The sequence below is a fragment of the Melopsittacus undulatus genome, chromosome 3 (assembly GCF_012275295.1).
Source record: "Melopsittacus undulatus isolate bMelUnd1 chromosome 3, bMelUnd1.mat.Z, whole genome shotgun sequence".
In the NCBI taxonomy this organism is placed as follows: domain Eukaryota; kingdom Metazoa; phylum Chordata; class Aves; order Psittaciformes; family Psittaculidae; genus Melopsittacus; species Melopsittacus undulatus.
Genome location: NC_047529.1, coordinates 105,492,129 through 105,510,564, shown reverse-complemented (window position 1 = coordinate 105,510,564; position 18,436 = coordinate 105,492,129). Strand labels below are relative to the sequence as shown.

Sequence of the window (18,436 nt, the reverse complement as noted above, 5' to 3'; positions counted from 1 at the left end):
TGTAGTTATCATCCCAAATACACATACAACTTGGTTACCATCTCTAATAAAATATTATTTTGGGCCAAAAAATTGTACCGCATAGAACTGACAAGTCTTAACAATTTTAACTTTGATTACTAGAAGAAATGGAAAGGGATCAGGCTCCACTGTTGGGATGATCCAACGAAGTTCTCCATAATAGAGTTGTCTATTTGGCTGTAAGCAGTTACTTTACTCACTGTTCCAAGACAACCATTGGTAATAAATGTGGATCCACAAAAAGAGACAAAGGCAAATCTACACATTTAGCGATAAATTTCATTACAAACATAGAAACTATGGTGAAAGACAAGATGAACAGGTACAATCGGACTTCATGTATTTCACACCATGCTTCATAATGGTATTCACTAATTGCACAACCTGCTTCTCTGTGCCTCAGCTCTTGTACCCAAATTAGTAAGTAATGAAAGTTGAAGAATACCTGTTGTCCTTCCCATTCTGTATTGCAGAATAGCGATCTGAAGAACGTTCACAAACGTAAGTGTTCCTCCTTGTCATTCCACTACCAGAAAATACATTACTCTAGAAGAAAATTAAGACAAAAATTAAACTAAATACCTTCTTCTACTGTATATTATGTTGTACAGAAATGTCAGAATTGGAAACAAAAACAGTTTCATCCATTTATGTATATTCCTAATGTCTTCAAATGTACTAGCCCAATCTATTGAAACAAATCACTTGTATCAGCTAACTTTTCCAATAGCTTATTCACCATCTCTTTACTGTACCATTGAGAGTACACTAAAATAAAACATAGAGAAACTGAATTTTGCTGACATTTGCTTTCCTAAGTATTATTATCCAATTCCCACATACTGTCTTACAAAGTTATTTGTCTCCCAGATCAAAGGAACAAACTGGAATCCTAGAGAACACATCTATCTGGTTGGTTGAAAGGCTTCCCTGTGCAGATAAAGTTGCTAAGGCTCCAGCCTTATAGTTAGTTGCCTTCTGTCAAAAGAGGTTTCAAGAGAACAAAAAGAAAATGTTCTTAATCTGTGCCTGTCAACCCAGAAATTATTATGCAGGTAACACCAGATGTGTCTTGTAGGAACAATAAAAATAAAACCAAATAAACAGAATAAAAAATACTGATGGAACTTTCCTTGTTACTGATTTCAGTTTGCACATACTCCATAGAATACCAATGTTCTCCTCCTTCCTTGCCATGCACAGATTAGCTGCTGAAGACTTGCAGTATATGATGCACAATTCTGTTTTTAATACAGTACATATTGAATTTGGGGTGAGAGAGGTTTGCAAAGCACTAACCTAACATACTGATACATGCTGGCAAGATTTCAAATACTCTAAATTGGGGAACTGTAGGGCATCATGAACTCTGCAAGATTTACTGTGTGTTTGGATCTCCCTCATCTACAGATTTGCAGCATTAATATCATCCCCCAGAGACTACTGAATAAACTGTTTCAAGGCCAATGTGTAAGAAAGATTAACAACTGCACTTACCTGGTTTTGGAATTAAACTCTTGCAAGCTAGACTAGTATGACTGGAGGTGACAAACATGTTTGTAAGGAATCCTACCTTCCCTAACATCACCCTTAAAGTTACACAGAGGTATTTTAAAATTATCCATATTGAATTTGCTTTGTTCACTATCTGAGTTTTAAAAAGAAAATTTTGATTTTTTTGTAAGCTGCTCAACCTTAGCTACTTTTGCAACATCAGACACCACTATTCCTTAATCTTGCCCATCACAAAGCCTCCTACTAAGTCCCCAAAACACAAATACTGAAGTTGCCATTAGCAAGTAAATCAGTTTCTTATTCTTAATAGCAAAGATATTCCATTTAATTAGTTCTCAGAAAGCAGAGAAATGCTTTTGATATATCAGCTTGTACCATACATGAACTGTAGTCAGCTCTGGGGCAATATAGTTTTGGGAAGGCTCAGATATGAAATCTAATCTTAGAAGTCACGAAGCTCCTGCATATAATGCACACAGCCATAATTTCAAAGACTCTTTGTGGAGATAAACAATTTATTTCAAATTTGAAAGAAATGTTTAAAGCACCTGCAGATGCACTGCAGACACAGCCTTTAGAATAGCAAGAGTTACATGAACTTCAGCGTCTATTTTGTCTAAAGAAAATTCCTGAAGAAATGCATTTTATCTCCCCAGAGTATCCAAGATGGGAGCCAGCATGTAGAATCCCAAAGGACAAGGAGAATTCTTGCTGCCTGTGCAGAAAGATGGCCAGAATTTTTGTATTTAATACAGTATGCCTCCTAAATAGCATAAAGTATACTTGAATCTTAATTTACAATTGCTTCTTTTTTTTTTACCCACATGAACTGTTGCTACTAAGTAGCTGATCAAACATTGCACAATGTTTTTCCATTGTATAGCCTAAACACTGATAGTACTGCCCATGAACTTCCACAAAGTAGATACTTTCACATTAGGAGAGACAGACTCTCCTATTTGGAACAAAGGTGTCTAAGGCAGTAACATGATAGTGGTTTACAAAACTGTAAAGGATGTTGTAACAGAAGAACTAGAAAATAAATAATTTCTTATTACAAGAAACAGGTTGTCATTCATAACACCAACAGGCACACACACCTGGGGAAAAGTAGGTTGTTATCCTCCACTCCACCTTATTTGTGAAGTCCAAAGAGCAGTGGTTTCAGAAAACTAAGCAAAGTCACAGGGAAAACGTTTATGAGGGATATTACATAGGATTATTCAGACGAAATCTCTGATTCAGGAAGTCCCTTGGCTTCCTTGTAGATACACGAGCATTAGAAACCATCAACAGAGCACTCCATATTGGCACTGTTCTTATGTTCTTTCCCTAAATATACACTATTTGTCTTGACAGATCTTCAGTCTGCCCAAGTGCAGACATCCTAGTGCTTACTCTTACGTTGGTGTTAGAAAAAGTAAAGTTGTGGGGGAAGGGAAAAGTTTATTTTAAAGACATTCACTGAAGCCTGTCTATTTCTGTCTGCCAGCAAAAGTTACCAGAAATAGACTCAGTGGCTTATTCAGTAACCATTATGTCTATAGTAACCTTATGCTGCGGATTTTGTTTAAATAGGGAAAAATAAATATAACAAGCCAAAAGTGCAAGCACTCACACTGGGAACGGTGGATTTCTTTCTTTCTGGACCCACAAGTGGACTTGCAGCCATTTCTCCTTTGGAGCCCACTGTAGTGCTGCTAAGTTTGCGTGAGACATCCTTGTCCCAGTCTTCCTTCTGTTCGCTTTCCACACTATTTGCCTGAGCCCTTTTCGTGTATGACACAGCAGGAGGAATTGAGGGACCAACTGCCAAATAAAAACAGAATAAATAAATACCTAAAAATAATCATTGCATTTCTCCTGGCCAAAATAGTCCAAATATAATTCCCTGACCCCAAAAAGAATTTGAACAACTATGACTGCAAACTCAGCACATATATCAACCTATTCAACTGAGCTTTGTCAGATTAAGTTTTTTACCTACCCTCTCTTTGCAGTTCAGAATTAGTTCCCATTTCACATCAGGATGTAAAACCTAGAAGAGTATTTTAATTCTAACTTTAAACACCATGGAAGGTCCTTTTCTCCTGAAAACCCTAGAACTATTTTGTTTAAAAGCATGTTTATGCTTAGAAAATTACAATTCTTTCCCCCTTAAAAATGCTTTGAGGCAAATTCTCCATCTGTAGAATTTTACATTCCCTTGAAATAAAAATCACATTAGCTGATGATCCTTACAATTTTCATTTTTTGCCCCCAAAAGTAACCACAACAAACTACCGCAGAGGGAAAATGGTAAAAATAGAAATAATAATGTAAATTAAGGCAGAGAAAAGGGAAATTTTTAGCATTTTAGAAATATTTCCTGTAATTTAATAGTTCTCTCAGGGGGCGAGAGGGGAAAAAAAATTTAAAAATCACTTCTTTAGTTAATGTTTTAAATGTGCACTCCTTTTTGATGTAACCACTTTCACCAGAAAGTATTTCCTTAATAACTGGTAAAATTGTTGTCTCTTGGAAACAATTTGAACCCAGCTCCAAATGCACTGATAAATATAATGGTTTACTGCTTTTGACTCTATTCCAGACCAATATTTTGCCATTACTTCCTAAACACAAAACATTATCAAGCTCTTATTTAGTGAATAAAGCAAGTAACAAGTTTAAAACATTAACTCTCTAAGTGACATTGACCCAGAATTACGACAGAAGCATTCATACAAATAAAAGCATCACAGTGGAGCACAACGAGATACACAACAAATGCACAGAGTGGTGGACCTGCCAGGTTCACAAAACACTGCACATTCAGACTTGAGTTGTGTATGTTACTTTACTTGTTAGAATGTCATCCCCACCATGATCACTGAAACGCCGTTGTTTCTGGTTAGTTGATATACTCCGCTGGACCTTCAGGTGAGCAGGAGACTGCACAGAACTGTTGTTGAGGTCACTGCTAGGACGAGACCTTTGACCCAAGTTGCTGCTTGTCAAGGACTCACCTCCTTCAAACTATAATAGAAAGTTTTTCAAAGCATAAATTCAACATTGCTGGTACTTTCAGAACATTTTGAAGTGAAGAGGTAAAAATGTACCCAGAGTTTAATTTTATTCAAAATTCATTTTATCACTTCATGTGTGTTTAATAGTTAAACCTGCTTTAGCAGGGGGGGTTAGACTGCATGATCTCCAGAGGTCCCTTCCGACCCCAAGCATTCTGTGACTCTATGTAACATGCTTTAAAAACACAGCTAAAGCTAGGAAGTTAATGAATGCTGAAAACAAAATTAGCAGACTCCACAGTTACAAAACTGTGCTATTTTAAAACCTAAGCCAAAGAGTGGCTCCCTCAATTCTTTTTAAGCTTAAAAAGCATTTCTAGTTTCAGAAAAATTTCAAAATGCAGAGTGAGTCAGAAGGGCTAAAAAAGAAAGTACTACTGATCTAAGGATTCCTTACAGCCCTTCAGCACATCTTTATAAGGCATATAATTCAGCCACCGGTTTGTTGATATCTAAAAAGCCTAAGTTGTAGGAGCAAGCAGTGGAAAAGACAAATAACCTCTTCCAAGCAGTTTAAGTCAAAATCACGCTAGACAGATTCCCTCCATGCTCTGCCATCACAAGGGAATTCTGGTTCAGAGATGTTGTGGGAAAACGCACTCAGCAATGCACACAGCGGATCTACACAGTCTTGGAAATGAAGGAAGGCTAATGAAGCAGCAGGAAAAAAATTCCTTCAAAAAGAAAGCCTTGGTCTTGATTTGATTTCTTGAAAATCCCTATGGTCCTAATTCCAAAACAGTCAAAATATTTCCTATCATAAATATATTAATGACTATCATACAGTTATTTATTAAATAATAAAATACACTATAAAATAGTACAAGTGAGAAAGGCTGAACACATTTCTGAGAAATAAATGATGTTACATCTTAGAAGTTTGAGGAATAATTGCTCTAGTCAAACTATTTCAGATTTTAACTGTAAATGCAATGACAGGAAGAAGACTCAGCACTTAGAAGTCATGCCACTTCAGATTAACAGCTAGCTGTTTAACAAAGCAATTCAACCGATTTACAAGCAAATGTGAAGATACTATAGTCAGTCTATTTCTTCATATGGGAACTAACAACATATCCAAGAAGATATGAAAAGGATTAGCAAGTTATTTTTTAACAGAAGATATTGCAATATAGTTCAGTAAAACATGAACCACCAGAATATTCAATTCAGGCAGCTATAAAGGTGAAAGAAGATATAAATTAGGTAGCACTTACTTCAGGTGGTTTTCTACCCAGAAGTAGGTAAGTAGCCATGACTTCGTCATACTTTTGGTTTACTAAAGATTCATGGATTTCTTCTCTTGAAAATCCCATTGTGACCATTATGTCTAAAAGTAAGAAGAACTAGATGCATTACCAGAATAAGTGCTTGGGTTTCCTGACAACTAAGGAACAATGAAAGCAGCAAACCCCCTCATAATTTAACATGTAACTGGGATTCAACTCAACCAGCATAATCTCTGCTGACCAAAATCAAAGACTGCAACTCCCCTCCTTTCATTGTTACACTCTTCTTGAAAACTCTTAACTATGTTATTCTACAGAGTTCAATGTTATTCAACATGAAATGTCATTCAATGACAATACTGGCAAATAGAAATTATAAACAGCTACAAGAACAACATCCTATCTTTCTCTGACCATGCCAGATAAAAACTGTTGCTCCTTTCCTTCTGCATGCTGAATTCTGTAATCTTATTTGTCTTTTACTATGCTTATAGATTTATGCCAGCTCTATGAAGTCACAACAGTCATTATAAGGAGGGCATTGTAATGAAATTTCTCATTTAAATAAAAAGAAAACATTTTACTTGCAGGATGAAACTGCATGTCAAATTTGGTAAGAGCTTAGTTGGATCTACAAGATAAAATTGCTTATGTACATCAGATGCAACATCCCTGTAAAAGTCTTACCTATTCTCTTAGTGTCGTTAAAATCTGGTTCAGGCTCGGTATATGGCTTTAGTTCTTCTTCTTCATGGCCCACATTCATCCACCGATCCTTCATAATTTGCTAGAGAAAGAAATGAACTTTAGATCAATATGCCATTTACCATGCCCAGGGAAATCTGGGCGAGCTGGTCTGAGGAAAAACAACCCTTAAAATTCATAATAATCAGAATTCTGCCCTTTTACTCACACCTTTCCCCTCCCATCTTACAGTTTCTTCTTTTATCTTTCACATCCTTCAGTCTCCATTAGTTCACCCTCCCTCTTATTAATCCTTTATAATACCTACCTACTCAAAATACTAGAAAAACCACCAAGAGGAAAGAACCTGCAGTTCATCACACAAAAATCTTCCATTTGTACCTTTCACTTCCACCACCTCTTAATCTCACCTTGTTGAGTGCCTGACACTCATGTCCTCATCTTGGTTAAAATCCCTAGATGTTACTACAATATCAACTGTATCACAGTAAGTAACTCCTTCAAATAATAACAAAGGAAGTGTTTAGAAATTATGGAATATTTCAGGAACATGCCGATGCTTCCTACAGTCTTTCATTTCAAGATTGTGATGCCAACTGGTCACTTTAACCTATGGATCTTTCTCCCTGCACTTGACCTAAATATGTTCACAGTTTGGCTGAAGTGGGAAATGCCTCTTAACTCCATGCTGTACAGATATTTCCTACTGCATTCTTTGGAAAATTTCCGCTGCCGTAGCTTGGATCTGTTTATAAGCCTGCCAGACTGATCAGCTGGAATCCTAACCACCACCACAATCTTTCCTTACGGATATATTAATCTTTAAAACAGCTAAAATTGGTTTCCTTCCTACAAGCAATAGGCACACATGCCTCTTTAGGGATATTCTCTAATATTGCTCACTAGGTTGACAGGAGAGTGAAACAAATCAAGTTTCCCACAAGCTCCCAATATGCTTTGCAAATACAGAATTAAGTTATTTCTCACAAAAAGCAAAAGACTCGAGTTTCCACTGATATAACCAGATTCTTTGTATGTGGTGCTGCTGCCAAATTAGAGACACAAATAGCTGTATCCTTACAAGAACAATACAGAACTCTGTACTTGGGCCAGTTAACATTTGGCTGACAGTAAGACTTACAGATTTGTTCAAAGTTCTGCCACAGGACTGAGTTTTTGGCTTTTGAAGCGGGAGATAAAAGGGAAGGGATTGTGTACATGTATTGCTTTATTGTATCTCTGGCATAGATAGCACAAGCTTTTTTTACAATAGCCTTTGGTTATGTACTTGTAGCCTTGCAGTAACATGATAGACTCCCCAAATAATAGTATGTGGTATCTGCAATTACAATTTTTTTTTAAAGAACACTTAATTAAATGTAAAGTTTAAACATGATAATGTCTTTGGATGACACAAATCACACTGCTCAAATCCTATCTCCCTTTCTCAGTCCTTCTTGAATAGGCAAACCCAACAATTCACACTTACCATTTTTCCTATCTCTTCAGTAGGTGGATCAGTTCAATGCAATCTGCTCTAGGTTTTCTGTTTGTTAAATATGTAAACTTCTGCTAGATTCTTTTAAATACATGATCTCATAGGCGCATTGAGTTATTGTACAACACTTAAACTCAAGCATTTTGAAGTGACACAAATGATCCAGTTCCAGTATTAAATCTATGTAAGTTCTGCTGTGCTTTCACTCGGCTGATTCAAGAGCAGCAGTCTTGATCAAGGTGAAGATCTGACCCAAACTGTACTTCTTAAAGACCAATCCAAACTGAGTTTTCAACCAATTAGCTATTACTGATGAGGTTTCCCTCAACTTTTAGGAAAACAATTTAAACATAATCTGGCTCAAGACATGTCTGTCTCAAAACTATTTGTTTCATTACTCTTTGTAAGCAAAAATCTGCTCTGTGGGAATTGCACAGTGTTGCTTTGAAAGAACTGAAGACTGTGAAGAGGAGGAATTCTTTGAAATCCTCATAGTTAAGAGAGATCCCACATTTTCTGACAATGCATTTTTCCCATCTCTTCCTGTGAAGATTTTACAACAACATTCTCTTGCTTCTAAAATGTTTCTCTCTGCTGCAACCATGAAATGTCTAGATGAACCATTTCAATAAACATTTGCCTGGTCTTTATCAGAGGAAAAGTGCTAAGCCTAACCCATATGGTGCCGATCCCGTGTCAGCCTCAGCTTTGATGCTCATGTCACTGACAAACATCCTATTGAATGGTGAGGGAAAAACACACATGGGAACTGAGCGGGTGGATGGCTGGGTCTGAACAAATAATTAAAAGACAAAGCACAGACAAAAACCCTCCCCACCTAAGATGAGACTGTCTTTCCACTTTTAGAATCTAACAATAAGTATGCGCTTGCATTATAAATATGTATTTTTAGAAACAGAAGAAATAGTAATTTCTTTCCAAAGTACAAACCATGGCTTTCTAAATCAACATACATGTGGTTTCAGGAACATTCATATTTTAAGAGCATTTGTGATGTTCTCTCTCCCTTAGATTAGCAAACTGATCAATACCCGTTATCATCAGTATTTTGGTACTGATCCACAGCTCGAGACCCCCTGTCACACAATAACATTTTCTTGCTCTCTTCCATATAATCAGAGTATGCTGTTCCAGCAAGACTGCTATCCAACACATCTCTCTAGGGACAAGAAGGAATTTTAGAACTGGATACCACTACAGTATCTAGAATGAAAGTGAAATTAGATCTCAAGAGAAATTGCTGAAAATCCAGAGGAAAGTTCAATAAAAGGAAAATGTTTTTCCTAAGCCTTAAAACACAACACAGAAAAGCACAATCTTTCACCATCTTCAAGTCACTACTCTCTTACCATTATGTCCTCTAGACAGTAGTAAATACATAATAATTAATAAGTATCAATAAAGAAGAAGCAACCATTCACTATTCTCTTCAGCACAGGTTTTACTAAAGCTACAGTTATTTACAAGTCACAAACCAGCATCACCTTGAGATAAGTTGTATGCAGACACAGCTCACTAAATGTTTGCTACCTTAACATAAGTAACTTCTCAGAAAGTGTAAATCATGCTGTTACAAAGAAAAAACTACTTAAATGGGATTTATTCTCTCTAACACCATCCACTGCTGCACAAGTAGGCAGAGGAAGATGAAACAAAACCACTGATGATTAACTCATGTAAATACTACTTTAAAACCATTTTATTTATCTTCCACCCTACTTTCATCTCTGTGCTAAGTAGATGGTATTTTCAAGGGTCTATTTTGGTTAAACAATTCACAAAACAGAACAGGACAGCATTTAGAGTGAACACAACACAAAATATTTGCTAAACAGCAGCTTCAGAGTTAATTAGTAAGTGCATGCCAGCATAGCAGTCTTGAATGAACGAGCCCCTTAAAAACACTGAACCTTTTAGCCATATTACAAAGCCTAATTTACTATCACCACCACCACCAAAATCGTAACTCAGAAGAAATCCTCAAAACAGCTTTTAGCTGAGGGACACAGTATTAATACATGTTAATTTTCCGGTTACTTAGAAACAGAAGTACCAGGAGGAAAGAAAAGGCTGAACAGAAATTACTGGAAATCACTAGCTTATAATTCATTGTATTCTTAAGTGTTTGTATTATGGCACTAAAACAAACAAAAACACCCACATAGTTTTCAATCACAGTTATTCTTTTATCATCATGCTGGATATGGTAAATTAAGTCAAAAAGGCTGATGGAACTGCCTGCTGCTGGTTTCGGTCTTTTGAAAAACTCCCAAGAATAAGGTATTTACGTTCTTGTCCTGCTTGCCCCCATTTTGAACTACCTCCATTACCCGACGGAAACAAGTGGGAGCGGTTTGCATTTTGAAATACTCTTCAGTTACAGTCTTTAGTCAATTGCAATTAAGGTCAGATGTTCACCCATTAACATTTTACATTTTCAAGATGTTTTGGGGACATTTCGTCCCTCACTCTTTTTTAAACAAAACTTTTGGGTCCTTAAAATGCAAAGAAAGTTCCTATTGTGAAGAACAGTCTTAAGCAATTACTGTATTTTATTCTTTCTTAATCTAAGCCTCCTTTTTTTCCCCCAAGATGAGATTACTTACTTCCAAGCTGCCTCGTTTTATTGGATTCAGTACTAGTAGCTTCTTAAGTAGATTTTCACAGTCTGTGGACATATAGAATGGGATGCGGTACTTCCCCCTCAGCACTCGCTCCCTCAGTTCCTTTAAAATAGAGTTTTAAAAGGTGAGCCTATTAATCACACACAAGATTTAAGGAAACTGAAAGCCAAGCCTTCATACTGCAACTGTACCTTTAGATTCTGACCATCAAACGGCAACGATCCGCTTACTAGTGTGTACAAAATCACCCCGAGGCTCCACACATCCACTTCAGGACCATCATATTTCTTTCCTTGGAAAAGCTCTGGAGCTGCATAAGGCGGGCTTCCACAAAACGTGTCGAGTTTATTACCAACTGTAAATTCATTACTAAAACCAAAGTCTGCAATTTTAATGTTCATGTCTGCATCAAGTAGAAGGTTTTCTGCCTAAGAGAAAAATGAGAGGAAAAGAACAATTCATGTATCAGAATAAGATCAATATATTACAGAGTAGTATTTATCAATAAATGCAAATATTTGTTTTGAAATAGTTCACCATCTTTTTCTTTCTTGCAGAATAAAAGAAAGAAATCTCCTTTGAATACATTACAAAGACTGGAAATCAACTATATTTACTCAAAGAAATATTACTGTTAAAGCAGCTAAAGAGACTGGAAAGCCAGGTAGTGAATCAGCTGTGAAGATTTTCTTCTCTGGAAAAACCAACTCAGTTCAGGTTTAGACTGAAATATCCAGACATCTTAGGACAGCAGTTTCAGCTTTTGACAGGTTCATGCCAACTTTTGACGCTAAGAAGTGTAAATCTAATTCCAGACATCATTCACCATCTCAGTGGGGTAAATGCTAGAAGGGATTTAAGGCTTCAAAAGAAGATCTGTTCTGCTCACACGATGACATACTTTGAGCTATGCACTGAATCTCAGCATTCTGTACCAAAAAATTCTCTCCCCTTTATTACTGGTGCTTTCTTTAGTAATGCCACCACCAAAGGTGTTTAAAACTCAAGAATTACATTGCGTATGAAAAAAATGCATGCTTTATACAGCTAAGAATATTCATGCCTGTGCAGCAGTCATCACGTAAGTGCAATGCATCACATATACATAGATACAAGTACTCAGGAACCTGGAGAGTCAATAAGAAATACCTTAAACTTAGTATCACAGCTAGGTCAGAAGATTAAAATATTAAGATTAGATAAATAAGAATACATTCCTGAAAAACACTCCATACAGAGCATTCTCAAAATGCAAGGATGTTGAGCAATGAGTGCAGCAGAACTGGGCAATGTTTGCTCATCTAACTGGGTCCCAGTGCCTGATCTGCACATTTGCAGCACTGAGCAGTGCAGGAATCCTTTTTCAACAGGAGGGCAGACATCAGCCGGAGCAGAGCATTCACCTAATTGCCAAACATCAGTTTTATAGCAAACACAAACATCTCTCATCAACTGCTGTGCTCAGAAAAGTTCAGGACAAAGAGAAGCAGCAATCAATTTGCTAGGGTAAACATGATTTTGTTTGGGTTTGTTTGTTTGTTGGTTTTGTGTTTAGTAATTTTGCTTGCACTCAGTGAACACAACAGGAAACAATTGCCAGTTTATCAAGCTAAAGCTGCACAACAGAACTTAGCCTTTACCAGGAGTAAAACACAGCTTGCTTCTATAAATTAACTACCCCAGAAAATATTCTACTTTCCCAAATCATGACCTGTAATCTCAGCTGGTTCCAGCTGATGTGCCTGCAGACACAACTCACAGAGGTATCTATTTTCCAGATTTGACATCCTTCTACATTACTGAACAAAGACTTTATTTTCCTTGTGGTGAAAACATTACTGTCAGCGCAGCTGCTCTGAGATTACAATAGTCCTTCTAGTTCAACAGTACTCTGCTACCCAAGTAATCTATGCTTTTAGGTTCCTCACTTCAAAAACATCAAAACCCATCCTTTCTTAACATGCCAAATAGAAAGACTATGCTCTTGTTGGTTACACATTCAGAGCAAAAAGTATTAAGCCACTGAAAATGTAAGATAAAGTTTGTGCATCACAGGATGAGCAAAGCTGGAACTGGTTATAGCCCTTTCTACTCAAGCTGTTTATAAACACAGAAAATTAAAAGGAGATGGTTTAAGCATCCATAGGCCTTGAACTCCCCCCTCTTCTGGACAAACTTGCACATTTTTTGTATGTCTTCCTAGTTTAGTAATGTACATTTGATAGAGTTTATCCTTCCTGTTATCAAAGCCAAAAAGACTTAGCAAAAATCTCTGCCTTGCAGTGCTAACAATGTCTACTGGTCAGTATGCTGGTACTACGAAGAAAGAAAGCCAGCAGAAGAAGCTGAAAATTCAGATGAAGCTCTATACTTGCTTCTTCCTCCTCTGCAGCTCCATGAGAAGAGTTTTAAGTGAGACAGAGATGACACATAACGTTTGAAAAGAAAAGACAAAGTGAGAACACCTCCTCAAAGCCATGCATTTATCTCTTTTTTCTTTGGGGAATGCATTTTTCATTGACTGGCTCTCAATCACACCTAACACTGAACTTTTCAAATGAGTCTGGCATAACTCCATCAAAGGAAGTCAGAGAGAGAAAGGCAAAGAAATTATTTTGAAGCCTGCCTGCCTGTCTCGCAAATAGGAAGGAGATCAGCAGCAGAGTACTTGTGACAGATGGTGTAAGGGAGACTGCACAAAACCCGCAAAGCAGTTTTGGACAGTCCTGTGAGCAATGCAGCGAGCTGTATGCATCCTATGGAACTAAGAAATGAATGTTAGATGGAGGCTGTGATGGGCTTTGGGAGAAAGAGTGAGATGTAGAATGCTAACTAATCACAGAGATTAATGCAGTAGGACTCAATAGCTGCATTGAGCAAGCCAGTGCCACATAAGCACAAGGAGATGGCTGGCTCCCTACTCCCAGCAAACCATAGGGCTGAGTCAACCACTGAATGTGGCTTGTCCAGCCAAGCCAATGGGTCCTGTCTGGAAAAGGGTGCAACGTTCTGGAGAGCTCAATAGTGACTGTAAGCCCCAGGGAGACTGACAAAACATTCACAGGCTCCAAACCACCATGTACGACAGGGAGGAATTTTTTTATATCAAGATTTCAATGAGATCCAGCCTTTTCCTTCCTTGCATTCTGACTTCAGAATGCTGGCTCGGCACCTCCATGCTGACAATGGTTCTGGGGCAGGGAGGACTCAGCAGAAAAGGCTTTATTATCCAGCACCATATGCACATGCAGAAGCTGGCAGATCGACAGGTATTAGGGAACAGATTTGTGAGAAAGAGGTCAACAGCATGCTGCAGTGTATTATAAGGAAGTTAATACAAAAGATACTAGTAAAAAAAACCCTTTAAGACAAAAGGTACTGGTAAAACAAACCATTAAGAATTATTCAAGTTCAGCTTATTCAACATTTTAGATACATCAGTAAAAAAGAAACTACATCAGTGTTTTCTTTGTAAGCATACAAAGACACACAAAGAGAACTAGCCAACTTTTAAACAGGTGAAGATACTGTGTCCAAGTCCCGTGATATCTAAATTTGGCATGAAAACAACTTCAGACTGAAGGCTTAGGTTGTACCTGTAATTGCTGAACTCTTTAACATGGTCTAGGATATTTATTCAGATAGAATACTAGAAAGCATCAAAGAAAAAAAAAAAGAAGCTCAACTAATTTCTGTTTACCTTAGATTTAGTTTTTCTGTCTGATTAAACATGAGAGTATAAAACAGAAGTTCAAATGGATTAAAACCCTAACATATTCCTTATGAATCACTAAGATGAGATTGTTTTATATATATGCTTATATGTTTATCTAATATATTTTAACTGAAAATGTTTCAGTGCTGACTGGTATCACTGAAAGCTTCAGTGTGTACATATCTGCATGCCAGCAGGTATAATTCTTTGGAGAGCATGTCTTTTCCTTAAAGCTAAAACTGGAATGAAAGTAACACATTCTATTCTTGTGTGTCCCCTGTTCCAGCAGGCAAGCTACATTATTTTTGTGCTTCAGAAAATAGAGAATAAGTGATATTTACCTCATTCACATGTTTGAGGCATTCACAGTGGCAAGAACAAGTGTATAGAATGAAAATAACTCTAGACTGTCAACCAGCAAAATGAAAAGTAATTAACAGCCTACCTTAAGATCACGATGAACTATGCACTTCTGATGACAGTACTGCACAGCAGATACAATCTGAAACACCAAGATGATCAGTGAAATACTTAATTTCCATCTCAGCATTTGTATATAATCTAGTATATAATTTTGGCTTCTGATATAATTCAGCAGAACATAAGATATTAATATACAAAGCTTTAATTTTAGAAAATATTCATGTAAGTTTCATTAAAGCTCAAACACTAAACTTAAAAAGTCCCTAAAAGCGGCTCATTTTCTTATTAAAAAAAAAGTTTAATACATATTCCTTAAGGTAATAGGAGAAACATCTATTTTAAACACAGATCTCCCAATAGCAGTAACTATAAAAGGAAATTATTCCACTCCCCCAACCCAATAGCCAGATGTACCAACTCAGATTTTATCTTCTGAAATACCTGCAGCATAGCTCTGCAATTCATCCCTAACAAAACAGTTCATTCAACATGTCCATATGTATCTTTCACATATATATGTCAAAACCCAAGTCTGAAACAGCAAATTAAAAGCAGTTTCTTTACATGTTAATTATATACCTTCATTCTGAAAAATTCCAAATGTTATCTAATCAAAGCTTTTCACAATAAAAATCACCAAAACCAGGGTAAAAAAAAACAGATGAGAAAGCTTGTAATAACAGTATAAAAACCTGCTACAGACTACTCTTCATGGAAAATAGTATGACATGACACAGCAATACATGTCATCATATCAACATCTCTAGATAGAACATCTGTTAAATTCTAACATATTCAGAAAAGGATCAAAACCCTGAAATGACTCACAACAAAAAATGGGGCTCTTAGGAACATCCACTAAAAAAGAATGCAAAACAGTCTTACTATTTTTAGACGGTATGTAGGAAGCAGATACTTTTCTCTTTGGGGATTTTTTTCCACTCCAGCTTTAATAAACATTATCACAACAACGAATATTCTTTTAAAGTAAAAGAAGTATGCTCACATTCATGTCTATCCAAAAAAACCATAAATAGAAACAAAAGAAAGAATGAACTTTAATTTCATACCTGCCTGAATTTTGCACGAGCCTCTTTCTCTTTCATTCTTCCATGTGCAACTAGATAGTCAAACACTTCTCCTGATCACAACATGGACAAAGCATCAATTCTACTGCACAGGTTTTATTTTTCACTGTCATGCACAATCAAATCATGCTTGAAAACAACATCCCACACACCTGCTTCTTGAAGGGAAAGGAAATAGAAGCAGCCAGGAAAAAAATTCCCTTTGACTGTTTTCACTGAATTTTACTTTCCAGACATCAGTAGTCAAAAAATATAAAAATGGAACCCTTCATACTAAGGTTTCTTCAAATTTAAAAATAAATTTACTTTAAGAACCACTGAGAAACAAACCAGAGGCTTTAAATAATAAAAACTATTCATAATGCATATAAGACACTGAGAAATAAGTAGCTTCTTATGTATCAGATTTGTTTTCCATATCTCTACTGGTTTCACTTAACACTATCTATATTACTTCTGGTTTTCCCTTCCTGTTCTCTAATAAAGCTGCTCAAATGCCTTTCAGATCCTCATCTTTGCACTGTCTGTTGAGCAGCCTTTCCTAGCTGGTCACCCTGTGCTGGATTCCCTTCCCACATTCAAACATTCCCATTCAGCTGCTACGCAGCTTCTCAAGCAGGCACCCATTATCCCTCTCATTCTTTACAATCCTGCTGCTCTCCTTCCTGTGTTCCTTATTCGTATCCCTGGACCTGCCTCTCCAAGTACTTTGGCACATGTTTTCAAGATCATACAAAGCACCAGTGCTTGCCTAAATATAGCAGATAGAGTCAAGTTTTTGCCAAATTCAGCACCAGGTTATCTCTTGAAATTCCAGCAGAGGCCTCAGAATGGTGACTACCCTTAAACAAAAACCTAACAGGTTACTTTACAGAACGCGATGCAAGCAAGAAAGTCTGCCCTAAGAGGTCTGTTAGGAGTGCTGTGAAGGCCAGATTAGAATAACCCATTAACCATGAAGTTCTTGTATCATTCCTAGGCATGCAACCCACACGGCTTTCCATATTTCAGTTTATCCTTAAAGCAGAATTAAGAATCCACTTACCCCCACTGGCATATTCCATTACCAAATACAATGTCTTTTCAGTTTCAATAACTTCAAATAATTTTACTGCAAGAAAAATGAATGAGAGATTGCAGCAGGGAGTAAAAGCACAGCACAAACAAAAAATTATACTCATGAAGTGAGTATAATTTATGGCCAATGATAACACTAAACCATAAGAAAACTTTACATCCTTTAGGTTAGCATTCTTTTGAGGGGGGGGAAAGGCAAAATTAATTTCTAAATCACAGTTGATACCAAAGCATATTAATTCACAATTTTCTGAGAAGTTTATGCACACTGTACAAACGAGTTCATGCTGAAATTAGTGTTCAATTTGACATGGATGTCTTTAAGATCATACAAACCTTTCCTGTTTCGCTAGTAAGCTGCTCCCAATTAGAAATTTGAGATTCTGACCAAGTGGGTACCAGAAATATTAGGTCTGAAAGACTTTCCTCAGATTGTAATAGTAACCATTCATTTAAAACAAACACACCCCCTCCCCCACCACCCCCAAGAAAACAAAAACCAGCAGAAGCTAAGAATGCTGGAAAAGCAACAAACAATTTAAGGGATGAGAGGGAGGGCCTAGCATGTAATAACTTGTACACCTTGTCCATACCTTGTATGCAACAAGCCCTCTGGCCGATTCAGGACCATTAACTGTCTCTGGAACAAGACTGTCCAGCCCTCCTCAGCCAGAAGAATTGTCATCACAAAGTAGGGCCCTGAAGCTGTGGGGTACGTGAAAGAACTAAAGCAGAAAGGGAAAATTACATACTTTGTAATTCTAATTTTATGGAAATATTAGTCAGCAGGAGTCTCTCCTAGACTGAACTAATGGAGTTTTGCTACTTTCACTTAAAAAAAAAAATCATGCTTTTTGGCCTCAAGAATAATTTCAACAGAAAACGGGAGTTGGGGTCCTCAAGAGACCAGTGTGAGCACTCAGCATCTCCTATGTTAAGGCTTTCCTGGACTGAGCAGTTTCTCTCCTCAGATCACCACTCTTGTTTCAAGCAGAGTGAGTAAAGGTGAGACAATGAAGCATTTACTGAATGCTCACTGTCCTATTAGCTAAAAAAAGTTTAACAGCATAGCAGTAAAGTACATTCAAGTAAAGCCAAAGAGAGTAAAATGTAAACAGTACAAGAGAAAACAGTTTGCAGAAATGCAGGGCACCTACCAATATTGGGATGATTCAGTATCTTCATTATTCGTACTTCTCGAAACAACTGTCAAGGAAGCAAGACAATTTTCTTAGGACTGTGTTTATTAGAGAGAAGTTACACAAGATATGCAATGTTAGCTGCCAAAACCGAGCAGTATAAACCACAGAAACTAGCATTAGCATAAAATATGGATAAATATAGCACACTGAACTCCAGAAAACATAATCTGTATCTTATACATCATATGAAAATAACCATTACCAACTACATATCAAAACCAGACTAAACCTTAAGCTTTATACAAACAGACAC

At 36.9% G+C, this 18,436-nt stretch overlaps 1 protein-coding gene across 6 annotated transcripts in view; it reads right to left on the bottom strand.

Annotated features, from left to right (window-relative positions):
* MARK1 (microtubule affinity regulating kinase 1) overlaps window positions 1–18,436 on the bottom strand; it is a 60,064-nt gene that overhangs the window by 9,931 nt on the left and 31,697 nt on the right. For 4 of the 6 annotated variants that reach the window (XR_004549441.1, XR_004549442.1, XM_034060308.1 and 1 more), the window contains exons 4-14: window positions 18,139–18,187; window positions 16,950–17,015; window positions 15,887–15,957; window positions 14,839–14,895; window positions 10,870–11,106; window positions 10,661–10,780; window positions 6,518–6,617; window positions 5,819–5,931; window positions 4,398–4,551; window positions 3,155–3,345; window positions 467–567 (exon numbers count right to left, since the gene is read on the bottom strand). Coding sequence is in view for 3 of the 6 variants with exons in the window: in XM_034060308.1 (XP_033916199.1) it covers window positions 467–567; window positions 3,155–3,345; window positions 4,398–4,551; window positions 5,819–5,931; window positions 6,518–6,617; window positions 10,661–10,780; window positions 10,870–11,106; window positions 14,839–14,895; window positions 15,887–15,957; window positions 16,950–17,015; window positions 18,139–18,187 (1,259 nt within the window). In the remaining 3 variants the exon portion in view is untranslated. Of the gene's footprint in view, window positions 1–466; window positions 568–3,154; window positions 3,346–4,397; window positions 4,552–5,818; window positions 5,932–6,517; window positions 6,618–10,660; window positions 10,781–10,869; window positions 11,107–14,838; window positions 14,896–15,886; window positions 15,958–16,949; window positions 17,016–17,574; window positions 17,707–18,138; window positions 18,188–18,436 lie in introns of those variants that run through there. The other 2 variants (XM_034060310.1, XR_004549443.1) reach the window with 2 other exon arrangements.